This window comes from Cydia strobilella, chromosome 1 (genome assembly GCF_947568885.1).
Source record: "Cydia strobilella chromosome 1, ilCydStro3.1, whole genome shotgun sequence".
Taxonomy (NCBI): Eukaryota; Metazoa; Arthropoda; class Insecta; order Lepidoptera; family Tortricidae; genus Cydia; species Cydia strobilella.
Window position 1 is genome coordinate 25467849 of NC_086041.1, and position 19966 is coordinate 25487814.

Sequence of the window (19966 nt, forward strand, 5' to 3'; positions counted from 1 at the left end):
GCACTCGTTGCACGACGCAAACAATAGAAAATCGAACACTATATTTAACACGGGCGCAAAAAATTACAGGTATGACTTATAATTTATACTGGAAATTGAAACAATACTCGTTTAAAGTGTACTCATCAATGGTTTTAATGAATAATGATACTACTTATGCGTTTATTTAATGTTTAAAAGTCTATTTATAAATAAATAACACTCAAATTACTTTTTTGATCAAGATCGCAGCATTTGAGTCAGGTCCATATTAATATTTCTACTTGGAATCCCGCGGTGTGGCACCGACTTTGCAGATTACTGATAATAAACGTTGACTTTATTGCTTAAAAACTAAGGTAAAAACATGTTATCACGATTTTATTATCACTGACATATAAATACAGGGTTGAATTTTTAAATGGGGCCCTAAAGGCGGCTACCTGATCCCGTGGTGCTAAGCGAAAACGGTCTTAAGAGACCTTCTCTAACTTTTTTTTTTAATAAAAAATATTGGCATAGAGATTTTGGAAAATTATGTACATTCAGCAAGTCGTAAATTTAGTCAAATTTTTTTTGGTGCCAAACGATTCCATTTTAATCTAGAACAAGCTTCTTAGAGACAAACCTAGGTTAGGGCACTAGAAAAGCCACAAATTAAAGAAAATGTATTTTTTATACCTTTCGTATGATGGTAGGTAGTAATCTGGTAGCTGCCCCAGTGCCCCGTTTAAAAAATCTACTGTATGCACATATTATTTTCTAGTGAAACTCGATGATTGTAAACAGTAATTATTTCGATATCGCTACTGTACATATTGCCCAGATACAGCCTCTTACATTGCGTTATATTTGGAAACTGCTGCTGTCTTGCTAATTAAATAATGTACATACCAGTGGCGGCGCGTCAAACATATCCATCAGGAAAACTGAAGTATTTGGCCAGATTAGGCAAGCCGTTGGTGCGAGTTCTATGTACGCCCTGCCACTGTTATACATAAACACATTCAATGACGAAAACCCGACTATTATGGTTTCGTTCCCAGGCCGGACGACCCGATAGTCCGGATCGTTGTATTAAGCTTTATATGACTAAAATTTTGTGGCCTTGCGCGGATGTCTTGTGTGGCTGGGTGGCAATGAATGTGTTAATTATGCTACCTATAAGTACTTAGATATATCATATTGTATTAGTGTCATGGTTAAATGAAATATGGGGCAAGAAAATATAACTGACCATTAATAACTATAGTTTATCATTAGACATAATATTAGGCTTATTAACATATTTCGAGATTCTTAGTTGAAATATACTAATAATATACTAATAAAGTTTATAAGGGCGCGACTGACTGAGGGGGGGGGGGGGGGGGGGGAGTTTATGCGACTTCCCGATAGTAATAATAAGGAGGATGTAAAATAAATGAAAATGTGACTTTATTGTAAATTAACAATAGCCTAATAAGAATCAATTCACCTTCGTCATATTACAGTTTGTATCGAAGGAGTGAGTGACTCTATTGGCACTTAGTTGGTTCATTGTTTATTCTTTGAGTTTTAAAAATACAATCACAATTACTATTATTATAATATGTGAAATAATTCAACATGTTTGTTTTGTTGATTTTTCATTATTATCGGTTGCGTCAACTCAATATAAAACTGATTACTAATTAGACTTGCCCGTTTTATAAATTAGTTTAGGTACTATTAAAATAACCTAACTATTGCTAGGATTTGTATTCAGTTCATTTGTTTTATATCAAAGATTCATTGACTGTATAAAATCATGTCCAAGATTTTAATAAAAAAAGAAGATGACATTGTACGGCGCCATGTCCTGTGGCAACTGAATTGTCAAACGTCAACTCTTGACAATTAGGATTATCGCATAATATACGGAGCCTAACAGCGCCATCTCTATTAGCTGTAGAATTCGACGCACGATTTTGTCTTATACTTTAGATACACATAAAACATGTAATACGATGAATGGATTCTTGTTAAATCTAGCAGACGCATGGGAACAGCCTACCTCGCTGACTTGGGCACCGCGCGCGGGATCTTCCTCTGGATGCCTTCCTGCTGGTACTCCAGGCTGCAGGGCCTCAGCAGCTCCTGCCCGCCCTGGTGAAGCCACTTGTTGCACACTATGGACAAATACATATCAATCTATTTTACCAAATTTTACTTAAACGCGTATTTAAGACAAAAGTGGACGACCGCCCCGAAACCGCCTTTCCATAGAAACGTAGTCCCTATTTTTCTCTCTGGATGTGAACATTATTGAAAATATTTTGACACAATTTGATGTATATCAATCACACATTAGACATGTGTCGTACACGAGTGAGTGATTTAAATAAACTATATCTTTTGATTGAACGAGCAAAATATATGAATCAATCTTCTTTTAGGAGCTTTTAAAAACTTTTTAGGATTACATAGTTTTTCGCTCCTAACTCTTATAAATAAGGATGGTAAATAGAGCTATTAAATGTAAGTTTTTGGATATTTTTTCCCAAAGGTACCATCGTCCACTGTCGATTTATAAACCTTATTGCATAGACGTAAGGTGCATGTGAAGTCAGAAAGTTTTCAAAATTGCGAAATTTCCACATGGATTTATTTCGAAACTTCCCACATTTTTGTATAGGAATCGATATGTTTCATTTCCAAAATGAAATTGCCTCTGTTAAAAAAAAAGGTGCCAACATGTCCGCCCTTGTGATGTCAGCACTCACCCCACTTTGAGCCGCGCAGCACGGGACAGGCGGCGTGGCGCGTGGCCATGTCGCCCTCGCCGGAGGGGTGCAGGTTCAGCCAGAACAGCGCCGCATTCACCGGGAACACGAACAGTCGAACATGTCCGCCCTACTGATGTGAGTACTCACCCCACTTGGAGCCGCGCAGCACGGGACAGGCGGCGTGGCGCGTGGCCATGTCGCCCTCGCCGGAGGGGTGCAGGTTCAGCCAGAACAGCGCCGCATTCACCGGGAACACGAACAGTCGAACATGTCCGCCCTACTGATGTGAGTACTCACCCCACTTGGAGCCGCGCAGCACGGGACAGGCGGCGTGGCGCGTGGCCATGTCGCCCTCGCCGGAGGGGTGCAGGTTCAGCCAGAACAGTAACGCATTCACCGGGAACACGAACAGTCGAACATGTCCGCCCTACTGATGTGAGTACTCACCCCACTTGGAGCCGCGCAGCACGGGACAGGCGGCGTGGCGCGTGGCCATGTCGCCCTCGCCGGAGGGGTGCAGGTTCAGCCAGAACAGCGCCGCATTCACCGGGAACACGAACAGTCGAACATGTCCGCCCTACTGATGTGAGTACTCACCCCACTTGGAGCCGCGCAGCACGGGACAGGCGGCGTGGCGCGTGGCCATGTCGCCCTCGCCGGAGGGGTGCAGGTTCAGCCAGAACAGCGCCGCATTCACCGGGAACACGAACAGTCGAACATGTCCGCCCTACTGATGTGAGTACTCACCCCACTTGGAGCCGCGCAGCACGGGACAGGCGGCGTGGCGCGTGGCCATGTCGCCCTCGCCGGAGGGGTGCAGGTTCAGCCAGAACAGCGCCGCATTCACCGGGAACACGAACAGTCGAACATGTCCGCCCTACTGATGTGAGTACTCACCCCACTTGGAGCCGCGCAGCACGGGACAGGCGGCGTGGCGCGTGGCCATGTCGCCCTCGCCGGAGGGGTGCAGGTTCAGCCAGAACAGCGCCGCATTCACCGGGAACACGAACAGTCGAACATGTCCGCCCTACTGATGTGAGTACTCACCCCACTTGGAGCCGCGCAGCACGGGACAGGCGGCGTGGCGCGTGGCCATGTCGCCCTCGCCGGAGGGGTGCAGGTTCAGCCAGAACAGCGCCGCGTTCACCGGGAACACGAACAGTCGAACATGTCCGCCCTACTGATGTGAGTACTCACCCCACTTGGAGCCGCGCAGCACGGGACAGGCGGCGTGGCGCGTGGCCATGTCGCCTTCGCCGGAGGGGTGCAGGTTCAGCCAGAACAGCGCCGCGTTCTTCTCCGGGAACACGCTCAGGCCCAGCTCCGTGAACACAGTCGCGCCGCCTTGCGCCACCTCCGACATCTGTTAACGTAATTGTCGTTTAGATGACGTTGACGGTTTCGTTTGTTATTTAACAACAAGTGAAAGAACGTATCAGTGAAAGAACATGGGTCAAAATCATATAAAAATAATAATTACAAATAAAAAAATCATTTATATATCATTTATGTATATATATATATATATATATACTTATATGATACTTAGTTTTAATAGTGTGTCGATAGATGGCAGTAAATTTATTGCGTAGACTAAAATGACAATCACAAATGTCAAACGTAGAAATAATGATACCAGCTTACACAACAAACAGTGCTGATCTCAGATTTCGGTTCGTGAATAACCGATAAATATTAAATTAATTTTAGATTCAAAATAAACAATAAATGAAATCTACTCTCTACATGATAGGAAATGCATACTTAATATTATAAATGCGAAAGTGTGTCTGTCTGTCTGTTACCTCTTCACGCTTAAACAGCTGAACCGATTTAGTTGAAATTTGGTATAGGGGTAGTTTGAGTACCGAGGAAGGACATAGGATACTTTTATTCCAGAACTCACGCCTTAAGGGGGTGGAAATTTGTATGGGGGAATTAATAACCGCTGAACCGATTAAGGTGAAATTAGGTATGGACATAGTTTGAGTCCTAGGAAAGGACATAGAATAGGTTTTATCTCCGAAATCAACCCTAAAAGGGGTGAAAAGGGCGGTGGAAATTTGTATGGGACCTAATAAAACCGATTTAAATGAAATTTTATATGGAGATAGTCGCAATTGTTGGGAAGGGTGTAGAATAGTTTTTATTCCCGAAGTCATACTCTTCTCTTCTCTTCTCTTGTTTCTGTCCTTCAAAATCTTCAAATTTTGGAGTGCAATATCTCGGTATTTTTAAATTTTAGAAAAAAGTTTTTTTTTATGATAAAAAAGTTTTTCAAGTAAAACCGGCTTATTTTGACGTATTCTGTAAGATACAATAAAAAAACTACTGTCAATTTGACATCACACCGACGATTTTTCCTGTGAAACCTTTGCTAGAAGTCCTGGTACCCTTTGCTACACCCCCACCCATTATTTTGTTAAGTTTGTTGCATTATTGTTAAGTTTAGTTTCCATATACATGGATTCTAATCGCACATCTACTTCGTCGCATGGACACGGCGAAGAAGTGCTATCACCCCGGAAAAAACGAAAAGTTAAACCCCTCAGCCAACTTCATGGTTAGTACCGGTTGTAGCACATCACTATTTATAAGACGTAAAAAATTAGCAACACGTGAAATGTCATTTTAGTCTACGCAATAGAAAATAGGCTTTTTAAGTTACTGATGTAGTATGAGAGCAAAACTGTTCATTTAGGGTCCCGTACCCAGAGGGTAAAAACGGGACCCTATTACTAAGACTCCGATGTCTGTCTGTCACCAGGCTGTGTCTCATGAACCGTGATAGCTAGACAGTTGAAATTTTCACAGATGATGTATTTCTGTTGCCGCTATAACAACAAATACTAAAAAGTACGGAACCCTCAGTGGGCGAGTCAGAGTCGCACTGGGCCGGTTTTTTTTTTACGTAAACCTTCTGTTTTAACAAAGTAGGATTTTCCGTGCAAATTTTGTATTTGCTCGCATTCGCGTCAATTGTATTTGCTCATTTTTATCAAAATTTATTATTATATTTTGGTACAAAAAACATGCGGTTAACATTTTTAAATGTAGGATTACAGTTTATTTACTTACATAAAACAACACGGTGGCAATTCTGTTGCCATCGAAATGGTTGAAGGCGTTTTCATATTTCTGTAAATAAACATTATCTTAAAATTTGTGTACTTGCGAGTGCAGCTATTAAAATGGAAATATTTCATGTTACATTAAGGGTCGGTTGCACCAAACCGTTTGTCACCGTTAAAGAGGTCGCTAAATTTATCCGTTAGTCAGTCTGTCGACTGTGTTTGGTGCAACCGGCCCTTAGTTGTTTATCGAGTTCGCATTAGAATACAATTGAAAATATTCAAATAATGTGTTACGCTTTAGATAGTCATTTAAGGGTCAGTTGCATCAAACCGTCTGTAACCTTAGCTACATTTTATTGTATGGAAAGTTTAATAAAACATTGCTGACTGACGTCGATAAGTCCATCAATCGTGGTCAGTGCAACTGACCCTAAGTTAATCATCTTTTGCTCCCAGCCACCAGCAGTTGTGTTTTGTGGGATAGCGGGTGAGGTGAGTTAAGCGATGGTGGAGTACCCTCGCGAAGTCGTAGTGCGGCTCGTAGTGTCCGCCGATGCCGTAGTTGACGACCTGCAGCTCCTCGGCCGAGCCCACATCGAGGCCGGTCATGCGCTGCACGCGGCGAGTCAGGCGCGCCACCACGGCCGCCTCGGCGTCGCGCAGCCACGCCGACTTGCTGATGCGGTAGTGCGCCGGCACCAGCTCGCCCGTCTTCGGGTCGTGCACCACGGCGCGTTTGAACTGGGAATAGAAGGTAAGGCAAAGGCATTGTTAGTCGAGTCGATACCGTTTGTCCAGTTATTACATTGTTCGATTAATTAATCGATTCGATCTGTACCAAGAATTATTTTACAGCTGACAAGATAAAAAACCAATGAAAATGTCTCGTCGAAACTTATTGTGCGATATAAAAAAATATGGCGGAATACATGGCATTAATTGGCTGAGCGGAGTGAAGGTGCAGGTTGCATTTCTCAACAGATTCTCATGAAATTTTGTGAGCTGATTCGATAATTATATAGAATTTATTTATCGGTTAATTTTTACAAATTTTACAAAATGACGGTACTATTGGTACCTACTCACACAACCACTAGTAGTTTTTGTTCATAACTTAATAAACTTTGGATTTAACAGTCACAGAAAATGTGTCAAATTGCTGACACGTATGAACCTGTTCTCCCAGCTATTGATCGATTGATTGATCTTCAGAGCGACTAGCACCTGATAAAACCAAATATCTAACTAGCGATGTTGAGGCGCTCATAAATATCGATTTTCATAGATTTTGCCTCCACTACATAACAGGTTGGGACCTTTTAAACAATAAATATGCTTGTGTCTAGGACACTAGACTAGACTGGCTTACAATTCTACATCTCTTGAATCTCTTCAAAAGAAAGTAATCTAAACTAGCTCCAACTTGCCCGCAGATACCTCTGAAGATATATTGCCTTTCATTAAGCATGGACATGTCCTGGATGAGTTGGATGTGCATCTCGTTGTCGCTGATGACATTGTGGAAGACAAACACGTCCGGGCTGATGTACACCTGCTCCACCTTAACCCTTTGACCGGTATGGCTACAGCACAATATCAACCTTCGTGCTTTGCGACAAGGGTCACGCAATGACGCGCCGCACACTATAGGCGTGGCGTTTAAAGGGTTAAACAGTGCTAGCCGGAGGAAAGGATGGCTCTCCGTCAAGTAACCTAAGTTTGCTCAAGCTTGTCCGTGGATTCCATGGGAGGAGACTTACCCTCGGCACGGACATATCCTGCATGTGCTGGCTGATTCACTTTAAACGGCGCGCGCTGGTAGAAAGGATGGTTTTCCAACAAGTAACCTAAGCTTGCTCCAACTCGCCCATGGTGACCATGGGAAGAGACTTACCCTCGGCATGGACATGTCCTGGATTTGCTGGATCTCGTCGTCGCTGATGACATCGTGGAACACGAACACGTCCGGGCTGATGTACACCTGCTCCACCTTAAACGGCGCTAGTCGCAGGAAAGGGTGGTTCTCCGTCAGGTAACGGCACTTCAGTCTGAAAATACAATGGTTATAACTTATGACTGTCAACAACATTTCACATTTGAAATTCAAATACAATATAAAAAAGGTTTGACTTGTGCCAAACGTGGTGGGTTATGTTCATCATAAATTAATATAAATTAGAGAAGTTACATATTTTGCGACTTTCGTAGCGATTGTTTCCGATAATATTTATACCATAAACTGAAATAATAGTATATATAGTAGTGTGTCTACCTAAAAAAACACAAATTAAAATATTTTCATAGAAAATAAATTAATTTGTTCTTAGATTAATATTTATACCTACACCGAATCAACGGATTGATCAATTCAAAATTTAAAAACCGATTTATTTTTTAATAAGTATTGATTGTCGAACGATGTACCACACGATGACCATAAAGTCGGCGCTGAAAATACAAAACAAATCTGGTAGCGTGTCGAGGCAAGCTAATCATAGCGCACTGGGGGCATACTATTACTAGATAGAATTTTATAAACATATCAGCAATTGCAATGTCTGAGAAATACACAAGTCGGGTGTTGGTTTTGGCGCCGAAATGATATCCCGTTTTTCCACGAAACTTAATGACTTTACCTTGCCTTCGTTGAGTAATACGTGGACGCATTTCATAGTATTTCATACCGGCACAAGGAACAACTTAATCCATTGTTAACGAATTGGACACATATATGTACACACGCCACAACAAACGAACAAATCCACATTCACTAATTCACTTAAACAAATTGAACTTTCGTTACTTTCGACTCGACTAAATAATAATATACTTGAAGTCTGAAGTAAACGCGCGCTCATGCGAACTTAAATGCAGCTAACTTCACACCAAAAGCCAGGTTTCCATCGCCTTATAAAATTGCTATACAAATAAACATCGTTCTATGGCGGTTAGGCTTAGAGCGCCTAGAGCGGGAAGAAAAAGCAAGCCCGGTTGCAAGCCGACGAGTGCGAGCAGGATAACTACGACTGATTTCTTGAAGTGGTGCCACGGCAAAAATTAGCAACACGCGCCGCGGTCTGAGCGCTGTGGCTTGAATTTAATGATACGGGGTCATGTGGCGCGCGGTTTAAAAATAATCTATAATAATTAATTTTTAACAAGCAGAAACGTCTGCGATCGATGCTATTAAGCTTAGAATAAATTTAAAAGTGGAAAAATTACTGCCTTGGGTGAGACTTGAACTTACGGCACCCAACCACCCACCCAAGGCAGTAATTTTTCCACTTTAAAGTTTAATCTATAATAATATTTTGATCTTATCACTAAGTAATTTCGGTAAGGCATCTAAGGCAAGCCCGGCTTTTGGGCTTGTATGGAAGTACCGCAACTGGCCGGAAATTAGTCTGAAATCTGATCCGTAGTACCTTTTAGCAATTTCACTTGAGATATCCATCTCGCCGCGGCACAACGCCTCATATTTTTTTCTCTCAATGGCGTAATCTCTCATCTCGTCGGACACCTCGGGTTTCGTCGACTCTTCCCCGGTTTCCTGTCGCAACGGATACATTACATGATAATTGATAACGGAAGATTAAATATAAGTAGCATAATTTATTTATTTATTTTAGACATTTAATTTCGACAAGCTTTTAACTGAATAATATGGCATAACTGTTAGCCGTTGCTCGAAGTACAAATAAAAACTACTTTCCACCCTAGGGTGGGAAATGCAATTTTCCACCCGGCTATCAGCCTATGAAAGGTGAACTTTCCGAATAAACATGTCTTTGTTATGTTATTTGTTGTTGTGTTAGTGTATTTGTTGTCATCTACAGACCCCTCGCTGCCTCCTCCGTGCGGCCTTCTCCTGCTCGGCGATACTTTTCATGAAGTGCGGCACATTGCCCCGCGCCCGCGTATGTTCAGGGTCTAAGGCAAGCAGCTTCTCCGTCCATTCCAAGGCACTCTTCACGTCTCCTGTAATGCGAAAAAAAGACACATTTAAGATACTGTTTGCACACCGTATCCGCATTGTAAAGCTTCAGATTAAATTAAGATTTATTTATTTCATTATATTAAATTATATTATAAATTATTTTAAGCTAATCTATACGAATTTACATTATGATCGTCAACTATTATAGGTATACAAATGTCAATACAGATAAAAATCATCATTAAATATCAATAGCATAAAAAATCATCACAAAGTCAAATAAATATTAGGATATAAATATACAATGTCAAATAATAGCATAATTACGAAAAAGATGTCAATATAGCAACTTATACCTAGATATCTCGTAATGATCGTCAAATTAAAGTACAAGGCATTACAATATAAGAATAAACTAACAATATCATATCATATAATAAATTAAATCAATTCATAATATTAGACGTCAATTCCATATATTCTTTTACAGAATATAATGGATTTGCCAATAAAAAGGATCTCAATTGGCGTTTAAAAACACTGGTAGAAAGTGACGACAGAGCCTACGCTTATCTTAGCGCTAAGATAAAGCATACTGGTCCATAGTTACCGTGGGACTTAGTCAATATGTGTAAGAATGTCCTATAATATTTATTTATTTATAGTAGCCTGGGTATCTAGGCTATTATAAGCTGCAGTTACTGCTACTTGCTAGGGCTAGAGAAAGCAGACCAATATGTTCACCTTTAATTTATTTACAGAGAAAGAAATTGATAATTATTTTTAGCTAATACTTTGGTAATGTAATAACTTACATCAACCTTCATTTACAGGTGACTCACCCTTCAGGTAATGCGAGAAGCTGATGTACTCGTGTAGCTGTAGGAATCTCCGCGAAGGAGTGCGAGACGGTCTCGTTCCACAGCTTGCTGAGGGCCTCTATGGGTCACGCCAGTGATCTCTTAGTCATGTTGTACATATAATATTGACAGGTGACTCACCCTTCAGGTAATGCGAGAAGCTGATGTACTCGAGCAAGTCTATCTCCGTAAAGGAGTGCGAGACGGTCTTCTCACGCAGCTTGCTGAGTGCCTCCATGGCCCACGCCAGTGCGTTCTCGTAGTCCTTCATGTTGTACAGCGCTCGCATGAGCTCGTAGCAGTCCGCAGCCGACATGGGGAAGCTGTGAAACATGGTTATTACTTTGTGGTACTCAACTTGCAAGTAAGGCCAAAGATATTGTATCTACTGTCTATAAGATATTACATCTTACAATCGCAAATAGGTAAATGTTTTTTAAACCGTAATAGTGAAAAATTTGCTGTGACTCAACGGCTCATGAGCGGTCAAAGTAAGGCTACGTTAGTCATCTGTTAAGCAGGTTTGCCAACCATCAGATAGAGAGGGTCGCGGGAAAAAATTCGTGGTGTATTCTAGAATATCATCTGCCCCTCAAGGCCTTTAGCGTCTAGTCATGAACACATTCTAATATGTGTATTCAATAATGAAAATTTACCTGTACTTCACTCCGTTGAGTACGCCCTGGGCGAGCTCGTGAACGTTTAAGTGGTAGGTGGTCTGTAATCTCGTTAGGGCCTGCGCCGCTCCCGCCAAGTCTTCTAGCGTGGGGTACTTCACGTCCGCGTGGTTCATCGTAATGTTCTTTATGTATTCTGCAATCGATAGAAGTAAGTTTCAACAAATGGTACCTTAAATGTAAAAAAAAAACACTCGCAAATGGGCTTAAATTGCAAAAGACAGACACACAGACAGACGGACAGAGTCGCACCAAAACTAAACTAAATAAAAAATATATGTAGGTACCAACCTGTGCCAATTTTTATACTATCTTCTATATCATCTAATTCCGTAGTCAGTCTTTTAATCAAGGTAAATGCGTTGATAGGATTTCCCAAATAGTTGGGAATGTCTTCCATCGCTTTTTTATGCTCAAGCTTGTACAGGTCCAAGTGCCTGGAAAAAGGGTAAGTAGTTTAAGTTTATGTGAAATGATGTTACGTCTCAATCAATCGATCCGGGTGTGCCGAAATCTGGCAAAGGCGCCGCTATTGCACCATTCACGAAAGGATCGCTCTATCGCCTGACGTAGTATGATATGCAGTGCGCGTGCGTTATACGCCAGCTGTTCGGGAATGGCGCATTCGTCAAATCTGGATACATGCAGCAGTACATTACGATTTAGTCTGTTTTTATCATTCAGTGCAAATTAGTTTTCTATATCTATGCAAAATAGGGAATGTATAAAATAGAAGACCCATTTTATACATTCCCTAATTTGCAGATTTTATAAAAAATTGCTTAAATTTTTTTAAACATTTCATTTGCATCACAAATCACTATCATTATAGCTCACGTTTTTTCCCCATTTCCATAGTAAGGTTGCGTAGGTAATTAAAAAGCGCTGCAGAGTTGAGAACAGGCGGGCCAGTGACTAAATCATTTAGATTGGTGTTCAAATTATAGAGCGTTGCTCCGAGACGTGGGTGACGACGCCGGACTATTTGTAACATTTATGCGATGGTATTTATGAGTTTAGTTTAGGTTTCGTGAACTCAAAACTAGTCAGAAGAATAAATTTATTCTCTTAAATACATACCTACCTACCTTCTTGTACCTAAATTTATATGAATTTCATGTTAACCAATTTTTATGTACCCTAAAGTGATTTACTACTACCAAAGATAGATATAACTCCGTAATAGATGGATACAGTCTAAGGAAAAAACGTGCCTCGAAAATCACGAAAATTTGATTCTCGATCAGATGGCGCCACTAGTTTTGGCCTACTCTCGTATAGAGGGCGTTGACGGTTTCGTTTGTTATTTATAATTTTATAGCATATCAGTGAAAGAACATGGGTCAAAATCATATAAAAATAATTAATGCAAATAAAAAAATCATTTATCCATATTTAAATACATTTTATCGTATTTTTATAAATCTTCATTTTTAGTTTTAAAGTGTGTCGACAGATGGCAGTGAATTTACTGGGGTTACAAAATTTACTATGACAGTACCGCTCTAGTATAAGTTACTCTATGCTACTACTACTACTACTACATACAAAGAAACACAACACACATTCGAGAATCTTTGCCCTAAGTGCAATAAAGTTTAAATAATAATAAAGAAAGCTGCTTACACTTATTTATTAGGTAAATATATGTTTAGTGTATAGCTATTAATTATCATGCATGTATGGCATACACCAGAAAGTAAAAAAAAATACCTATGTTAGTTTCTGACAAAAGATCCGAGATAGAAAATTCATATTTCCGATGTAGGTATAGTAATTTTCTCAAACATTGTGACGAAATATAATAAATATACTTACTGCAAACAATATTTGGTATTTTATTTCAAAGCGTAGTGGTATAGTACCACAGATGTTACCTATTATGCTTTTGTTTGACGGTAAACCAAAAGTTAGCTTTAACTAATTAGGTAGGTACAGCCAGCAGCAGAAGTTGCTAAGGGGGCGAGGTGTTCAAAATGACCTCGACACGCTCTTATCCTCTTAACAATAAAGTCGCGTCAATTTCATCTTCTTCTGACTGTACATAAATATTAGTTTAAAATAATTACGATTATACTCAGAACCATTCACAACGAACTCAATTTGTATTTGCTTGATTGAATCCAACTTGGCCATTTCGAAAAAGGTTTAATTTTGAAGATGAAAAGTGGGTACTCCCTATGTTCATGTACGAAAGAAACGCGGTTCATATTTCAGAAAATCCATTTGTATGCTGGCGTGGTTTTGTAACGTCCTATAGGTAGGTATAAAGTTGAACTTACCTTTTCAATACAGCGATTCTTTCCTCTTCCTTAATAATATAATGGTCTAAGTCATCAATGATCCTCTTGTGCGTCTGTAGCAGCGGTTCCATCTCGGCTATGGCAGTAAACAGTTCCGCGTGGGTCCATGACTCCAGGTGCAGAAAGAAGAAGCTTAGGCATGCTATGTGCGAGATTTTAGGAACCATTTTTGACGTACTGTTAATCTGCAAGAAACATTTGGTTGTGCATAAGTTACGTAGGTACAGATCGAGTTTCAAATCGGATACGTAGTAACTGCCATCAGTACGGAGTCCTACTGCGGAGGTTAAACACCTAATCAGGGGAATTATAATTAATTAAAAATTGCTATTTTTTTCTTTCCCTCGGCCCCATCTCCTGTTTCGGAGCCGAACTTTTCCGACATTTAACCGCAAATGCTATAAGCCAGTATTTCAATAATGCTAATGTTATAAGAGCTAAGTAGGATTGCACAAATCCTTCTGCTTATTACACGAATATCTCATGTTAAACTGAGGAATGCTGGTGTTTGGGGTCGCCCGGTGAAACTAAGTTCAAAATGCCTTTGTAGAAGATGTCTTGAAAACATATTTGCATTGATTTGCATAATGCATCGCTTATAGCAGCAGGTACTGCTGGTGCCTACAAGTTTTTAAACTTACTTTAAAGAGTAGCTTACAGATAAGGATAATTAATGATTAATTAAATTACTTACAGTAGAATGGATTTAAATAATATATGATTCATTATATTGTTTCAAGGAAGCGTCTTCGCATTTTATCGACTTATTATGAATGAAACAATGGAACATATCTGTATACCAACAAAAACCTCAATTTGTGGAAAAAACGTGGTCATCACTTGTTTTTAAAATATTGCCCCAAATCAAGGTTTTAAAAGTCTTTAAAGTGGTAAACCAGTCTCATGTTTTCTCGTATATTCATATCATTCTTCCATTTAATAAGTTTGCATACCTATATACCTAATCTCATTCGGATAGATACCGAATATTAATATCTTTAGAACACCTAAACAAAATAGCTCATGTTTAATCGGACGGGACTGGGGTAATTTGAATAATTCGGATAGTACCGTTTTATGGGAAAACCGGTCAAATCAAGGACATATAAGGTAATTTTTTGAATTCTTTGCAATGTGAACGGACAGGGCGTTGACTGTAGGTATGTCACGGTACGTTGTGCATGCCTTTTGTACCGCCACATATCCGCATCAATACGCATGATGCACCGGTCATTTGTAAGGTTCAACTGGAATTACGTAGGTACATATGCCTATTGTATATGTATACATAATAGTTTTTTTTGCCCCGATGCCAAGAGAAGGCCCAAGAGTAATGGGCTTGAAAATTGCCCGATCCCCACCTACTTCAATACCTTATCAAGAGCATAGCGTCTTCGGTTATGGTTCATGTTTTTACGAACGTCGAAGTCTTAGTCTTCCACTATAACTATGTATTTGTGAAGATAACAATCTCCGTAAAAAGCCTGTCTTGTACCGTAAATAACCCGACAAGAGCGAGTCGGAGTATTTGTTGTTATAGCGGCAGCAGAAATACATCATCTGTGAAAATTTCAACTGCCTATCACGGTTGAGGAGATACAACCTGGTGACAGACAGACGGTCAGAGGAGTCTTATAATTTCACATGACGTATGCTTAATAAATGTGGGTGTTAATAAATTAGGTAGGGACACAAATAAAGAGTGAGTGATGACGAGTTATACGAGAAAAGGTTAATAGTCTTGTGTAGGGATGTACGATGCTATGCTATCGCTATCGCTTCGACAACGAAACGCTTTGTGTCTCTCTATCACTCTTCCATATTAGTGCGACAGTGACAGTTGCGTTTCGATCGCTACGGAGCGTAAGCGATTGGCATGTTGGCTACGCGGCCAGGAAAGAAAAGAAAAAAAATGCCAATATTTATTTTTAAAGATTTTTATTTCTACTCTAACAAAAACAGTCTTTGATATTCTGTTGACGTTGAGATTGGCTGGCCGCTGGAGCCGATATAGCCGCCGGTGTCGGTGATGGTGTCGGCGGTAGTTGCGGCAGAGAAATAGAACGAGGTGATGAATCGCTAGATTTAATTGCAGCGGCCAGCTGAGGCATTAAATAGGTGATTGTGTTTATATTTGATATGATTGGTCATACTTGTAGTGTTAGCCCCTTTGCCCTGCCCCTGCCTGACCACCACGGGAAATTACTACCGAGAGTACCGATCACTAGTTGCACCTCACTTTATTTGCATCGATTTCAGCATCTTCAAAAAAGTCCACACTCGCGATTTCCTTTTCGACATTGTTCGTATTAATTAAGAGCATTATTTATTTAAGCAGTTATCACAATTTTTTGTTTTCGCTATGAAACACGAATGTGCGACTAATAAATCACGAAAACGTAGGTAGACAAAACTAGTCATACTTAAAACATGAACGCAGGACTTGTGCTGCCAGAGGGCCTACCGCGAACCACGTTCGACGTGTTGCGTGGTTGCATCCATGTCACACTTACGTACTAATTAACAAGAGCAACAACGTGGTTCGCGGTAGGCCCTCAGTAACGAGGCGACCGAAACGGTTCCGATTGCATCCGAACTCTGCCGAAACCAATGATCGGCCAAGCCGACTAGTTGGCCATCTGAGCGCCGACTAGTCGGCTAATCGGCCAAATCCATAGTCGTACATCACTAGTTTTGTGTAGGTAATAAAAAAATAGGTTTAATAGGAATTTAATTATCAATTGGTTAAATTTGTCAATACACAAAATGTAACTTGAGGTTTGCAGTAGAATACGAGCTTCCGATTGAAATGCGTATGAGATAGGTATACGGTCTGACCCACGGAATACAGTGTGAATTACGTAAAAATCGATCAATTACGTAGTCATATACTAACTACACCAGATTTAGAAAGCATTTGCATAAAGTGAACAACTGCTGCTTTGTATTCAAGTAGGGTAGGAGTGTCAGATTTCGTCCACTTATAGGAGATGCCAACTTTGAAATGCGAAAAAAAATCTTTAAATACTTACTTAAATGTGTAATATTTGTACGTATTCCTCATATTGCCTATTTTAGGTTAATATTACTTGGCCTTAATTTCTAAGTATACATACGTGCAAAAAATATTACTTAAAAATAACTAGAACAATTTTACTTAAAATAACTAGAAAAATAACTAACTTACCATAAAGTATGAACATTTCCCGCCTAACTTTTTTTATCTTGGTTTTATGACCTTTGAAAGGCACGGATGCGAAGCTGAAACTAATATGTTTTATTTTAAATTCGCTACTTGCGATACCTATATATTTTTTATGCAATAAGTCTAAAATTGTGCGGTAAGGTAGGTTTATATTTATATTCAAATTATACGCAATTTTTTTTTGGCAACTTCGTCAAGTGGACGGAAACTGGCATTGCTTTCGGTATTCTGAAGCTCCTGAATATCCAGAACCACGCTTTACGTCCGTCCGTAAATTTTAACCAGAACCCGACAAAACACTAAATCGCGTAACATGGTTGTTTAGTTATTTTAGATGATATAACATACGTATCATATACGTGACACGTACATGGCATACGCCCTCCTCGTATACCTACTCTTGTTATCAATCATTCAATGAAGAGAATCGTTGTCGGTGTCCCCACCGGAACGATTATAGCAGATGTGTTCACTTTCAGACTCTGCTGTAGTGTAGAGCTTTATGTTATGTAGAATCATTACTACATATTGCTAAACGCGGCATTCAAGCTTTTCATAAAAGAGGATTTGCATAAGTGTGGGTGTACTGATGGGTATCTTAGTAGGTAGATATCTTAGTCCGAGGCGAAACAGTTACTTTTGGATGATGTCATGAATAAAATGAAGAGGTCAACGATGTTAGGTAGTAAAACAATATAAATAATGTGACATTTTCAACCAAAAGGTACCACATTGTCGTTTGTCAATAAGGTTGATTTCAAATTGAAGCTGTATGGAAATTGCGCCTTATTGACAACCGACAATAAGTACCCTTTTGATTGAAAATGGCACTATATTATATAGGTAGTTACCGATCAGCTTACGCGCGAACGCCATTTCTATTTTTCTTAACCATAAGAGGATTCTTATGATCTCAAAAATAGAGCCGGTAGTTATAGGTATAAAGACGATATATTAGTAAATTTGACGTGTGATGTTTGATACTTCTTCGTGTCACCGACTGACAAAAAGAAGATTGCTGCTAAGATTTGCCAGACTGAAGTGATCCCATAAGTGTTCCGTGAACAAAGTTTTGTACGGAACACTAAAAATTCATTTGTACTGTAAGCATAATATGCGTATATTTTGTACCTTTCGTTTCGCTGGTTTTCTTGTTTTTCGCAACAGCCGGCACTGAATCAGGTCAAAACAATCAGTAGGGTAAACTTACCAGTTTACGGCCATTTATCCGACTTGCTGACTTATGCCTTAAATTTCATCCTAATGTTGTGCACCTACAGTGTTCATTTTTTTATTATAGCATCCTATGATAGTCTAGTTTATTAAAATGACATGTATGTGGACAAATACCTTGTTGATAATTTATAAAAAAATATAATTTCCAAAAGTAGCAAAAACACCGGTTATCGGCCATATGGTTCAGATTTCGGCCTTCTGAGCACCAACTATCGGCCGCCTAATTTAGGGCAGAAAAATGGCTCGTATCACTGAGGATTTCGGGTTGATTGTTGTTTGAAAGAAAAACAATTGATTAATTCACTAAAAGCGGTTTATTTGCTTAAAAAAAAGTAACAAAAAAAATATTTTCTCATAAAATCAACAATAAACATTAATTAAAAATGGTCATACCTACTTAAATAGTATTTCCGTTTGTTACTTATTATAAGTTCCTAAGACTTCTTTCCTGACACTGTCAGCAGTTTCGCATAGTAGGCACTGGTACGGTTGAATAGATGCTTGGCTATATGATAAATGATTAAGATTTGTACATTTTAGGTGATACCACCGAATGCAATGATCACAGCCTATATTTTTCTCTCCCTCTTCCTCAGTCTCACTTATGAGGTCACAATCACAAGATCCACACTTGATATGGGATTGCGTTTCTTCTTTCTTTTTTTTCGTAAGATTTCTCTTCTTTTTTTTTGTGATTGTTCTTTTCTTTTTTGCTCCCGTTCAAGTTTTCGTTTTTTAACTTGGTTCTCTTTATCTTGCTTTTCTTTTTCTTTTTTTTCATAGTGTTGTTGCCAGGCTTTCGACGATATGGCACTAGGGAGATGGTCCGATGTACGACAAGCTTTGGCTTTGGTAAGAACAACAGGGAATTTCAGGTGTTTTTCAAATGGATCCTCTACTTCATTGTTGGTTAATGTTTCTTTTGAATCCGTGGCTGGGACGATTAATATATTTTCTAATATTTGAATTGAGGATGTTTGGATTTGGATTCCATCCGTATCGTAATTTTCAATTGGTATTGGAGCCGGAGTGTCAACTTGATTGTCAATGTCCGAGGCGATTTCATTCGGAATATCAATCGGAATATGAATTGAGGGTATTTGGATTTGGATTCCATCCGTATCGTAATTTTCAATTGGTATTGGAGCCGGAGTGTCAACTTGATTGTCAATGTCCGAGGCGATTTCAATCGGAATATCAATAATATCTCTATGTATATCAGACAAATTCAGTTCGTTGAAAGGTGTTATCGATATGTCGTTTAGGGAAACATAAGAACCAATGTCTGGAATCTGCATCGGGGTTGATGCAGATTCCAGAGTCGGTCGGTTCAACGATGTATCGTCGGTGGGTTTCACAACTTCAACCATTTTTGGACTCTGACAGGGTTGGGCGGAGGTTGAATTTCGAGGAGTCTTCAGGGTGGAGTTAAAACTCTTGCTCAGTTCGAAAGACTTCGACTGTCGTGCTGTAGAACTGGACAGTGATGTTCTCGGTGTCTTAGATTTAGACCGCCTGGAAGAATTTGACAAGGATGTTCTTGGTGTCTTTGATCTCCGTTTCTGCAAATATGTCTCCTTTGTGCGCTCAAGTTCTCGTAAAATAAGGTTTGGGTTTATTCCCATCTTAGTAAGGTTCTGTTCCATAAGGTAAAAAACTTGTTTTGCTATGTCGAAATGCCTTTCAGTAAGACGTTTTTCTGCTTTGGTGTTATCAGCAGCAGCAATTCGCATCTGCGCGTCCCTTACACATTTCGAGAAGTCGACCTGTTCGACATCAAAAGGGTACAAACCGCATTTACGGAACCCATTCTTGATTGACTGAGCCATATCCATGTTCAGCGTCTCATTAAAAACGCTGCAGAAGTTGATTTTGGTGATACATTTGTTAACGTTCTCGGACCGACTCTGCCATTTCCTTACGGTACGCTTCCATTCTTGTTTCAGTG

General features: G+C 39.8%; 1 protein-coding gene across 1 annotated transcript in view; it reads right to left on the bottom strand.

The window, feature by feature from the left end:
• Nucleotides 1-1354: 1354 nt before the first annotated feature.
• LOC134742860 (prolyl 4-hydroxylase subunit alpha-1) overlaps nucleotides 1355-19966 on the bottom strand; it is a 162655-nt gene continuing 144043 nt past the window's right edge. The window contains exons 3-13 of the mRNA XM_063676048.1: nucleotides 13557-13762; nucleotides 11566-11711; nucleotides 11254-11410; nucleotides 10739-10920; nucleotides 9639-9778; nucleotides 9226-9350; nucleotides 7695-7848; nucleotides 6317-6541; nucleotides 5805-5864; nucleotides 3924-4089; nucleotides 1355-2129 (exon numbers count right to left, since the gene is read on the bottom strand). Of these exons, the coding sequence (XP_063532118.1) occupies nucleotides 2011-2129; nucleotides 3924-4089; nucleotides 5805-5864; nucleotides 6317-6541; nucleotides 7695-7848; nucleotides 9226-9350; nucleotides 9639-9778; nucleotides 10739-10920; nucleotides 11254-11410; nucleotides 11566-11711; nucleotides 13557-13744 (1662 nt within the window). The 5' untranslated portion in view covers nucleotides 13745-13762 and the 3' untranslated portion in view covers nucleotides 1355-2010. The remainder of the gene's footprint in view (nucleotides 2130-3923; nucleotides 4090-5804; nucleotides 5865-6316; nucleotides 6542-7694; nucleotides 7849-9225; nucleotides 9351-9638; nucleotides 9779-10738; nucleotides 10921-11253; nucleotides 11411-11565; nucleotides 11712-13556; nucleotides 13763-19966) is intronic.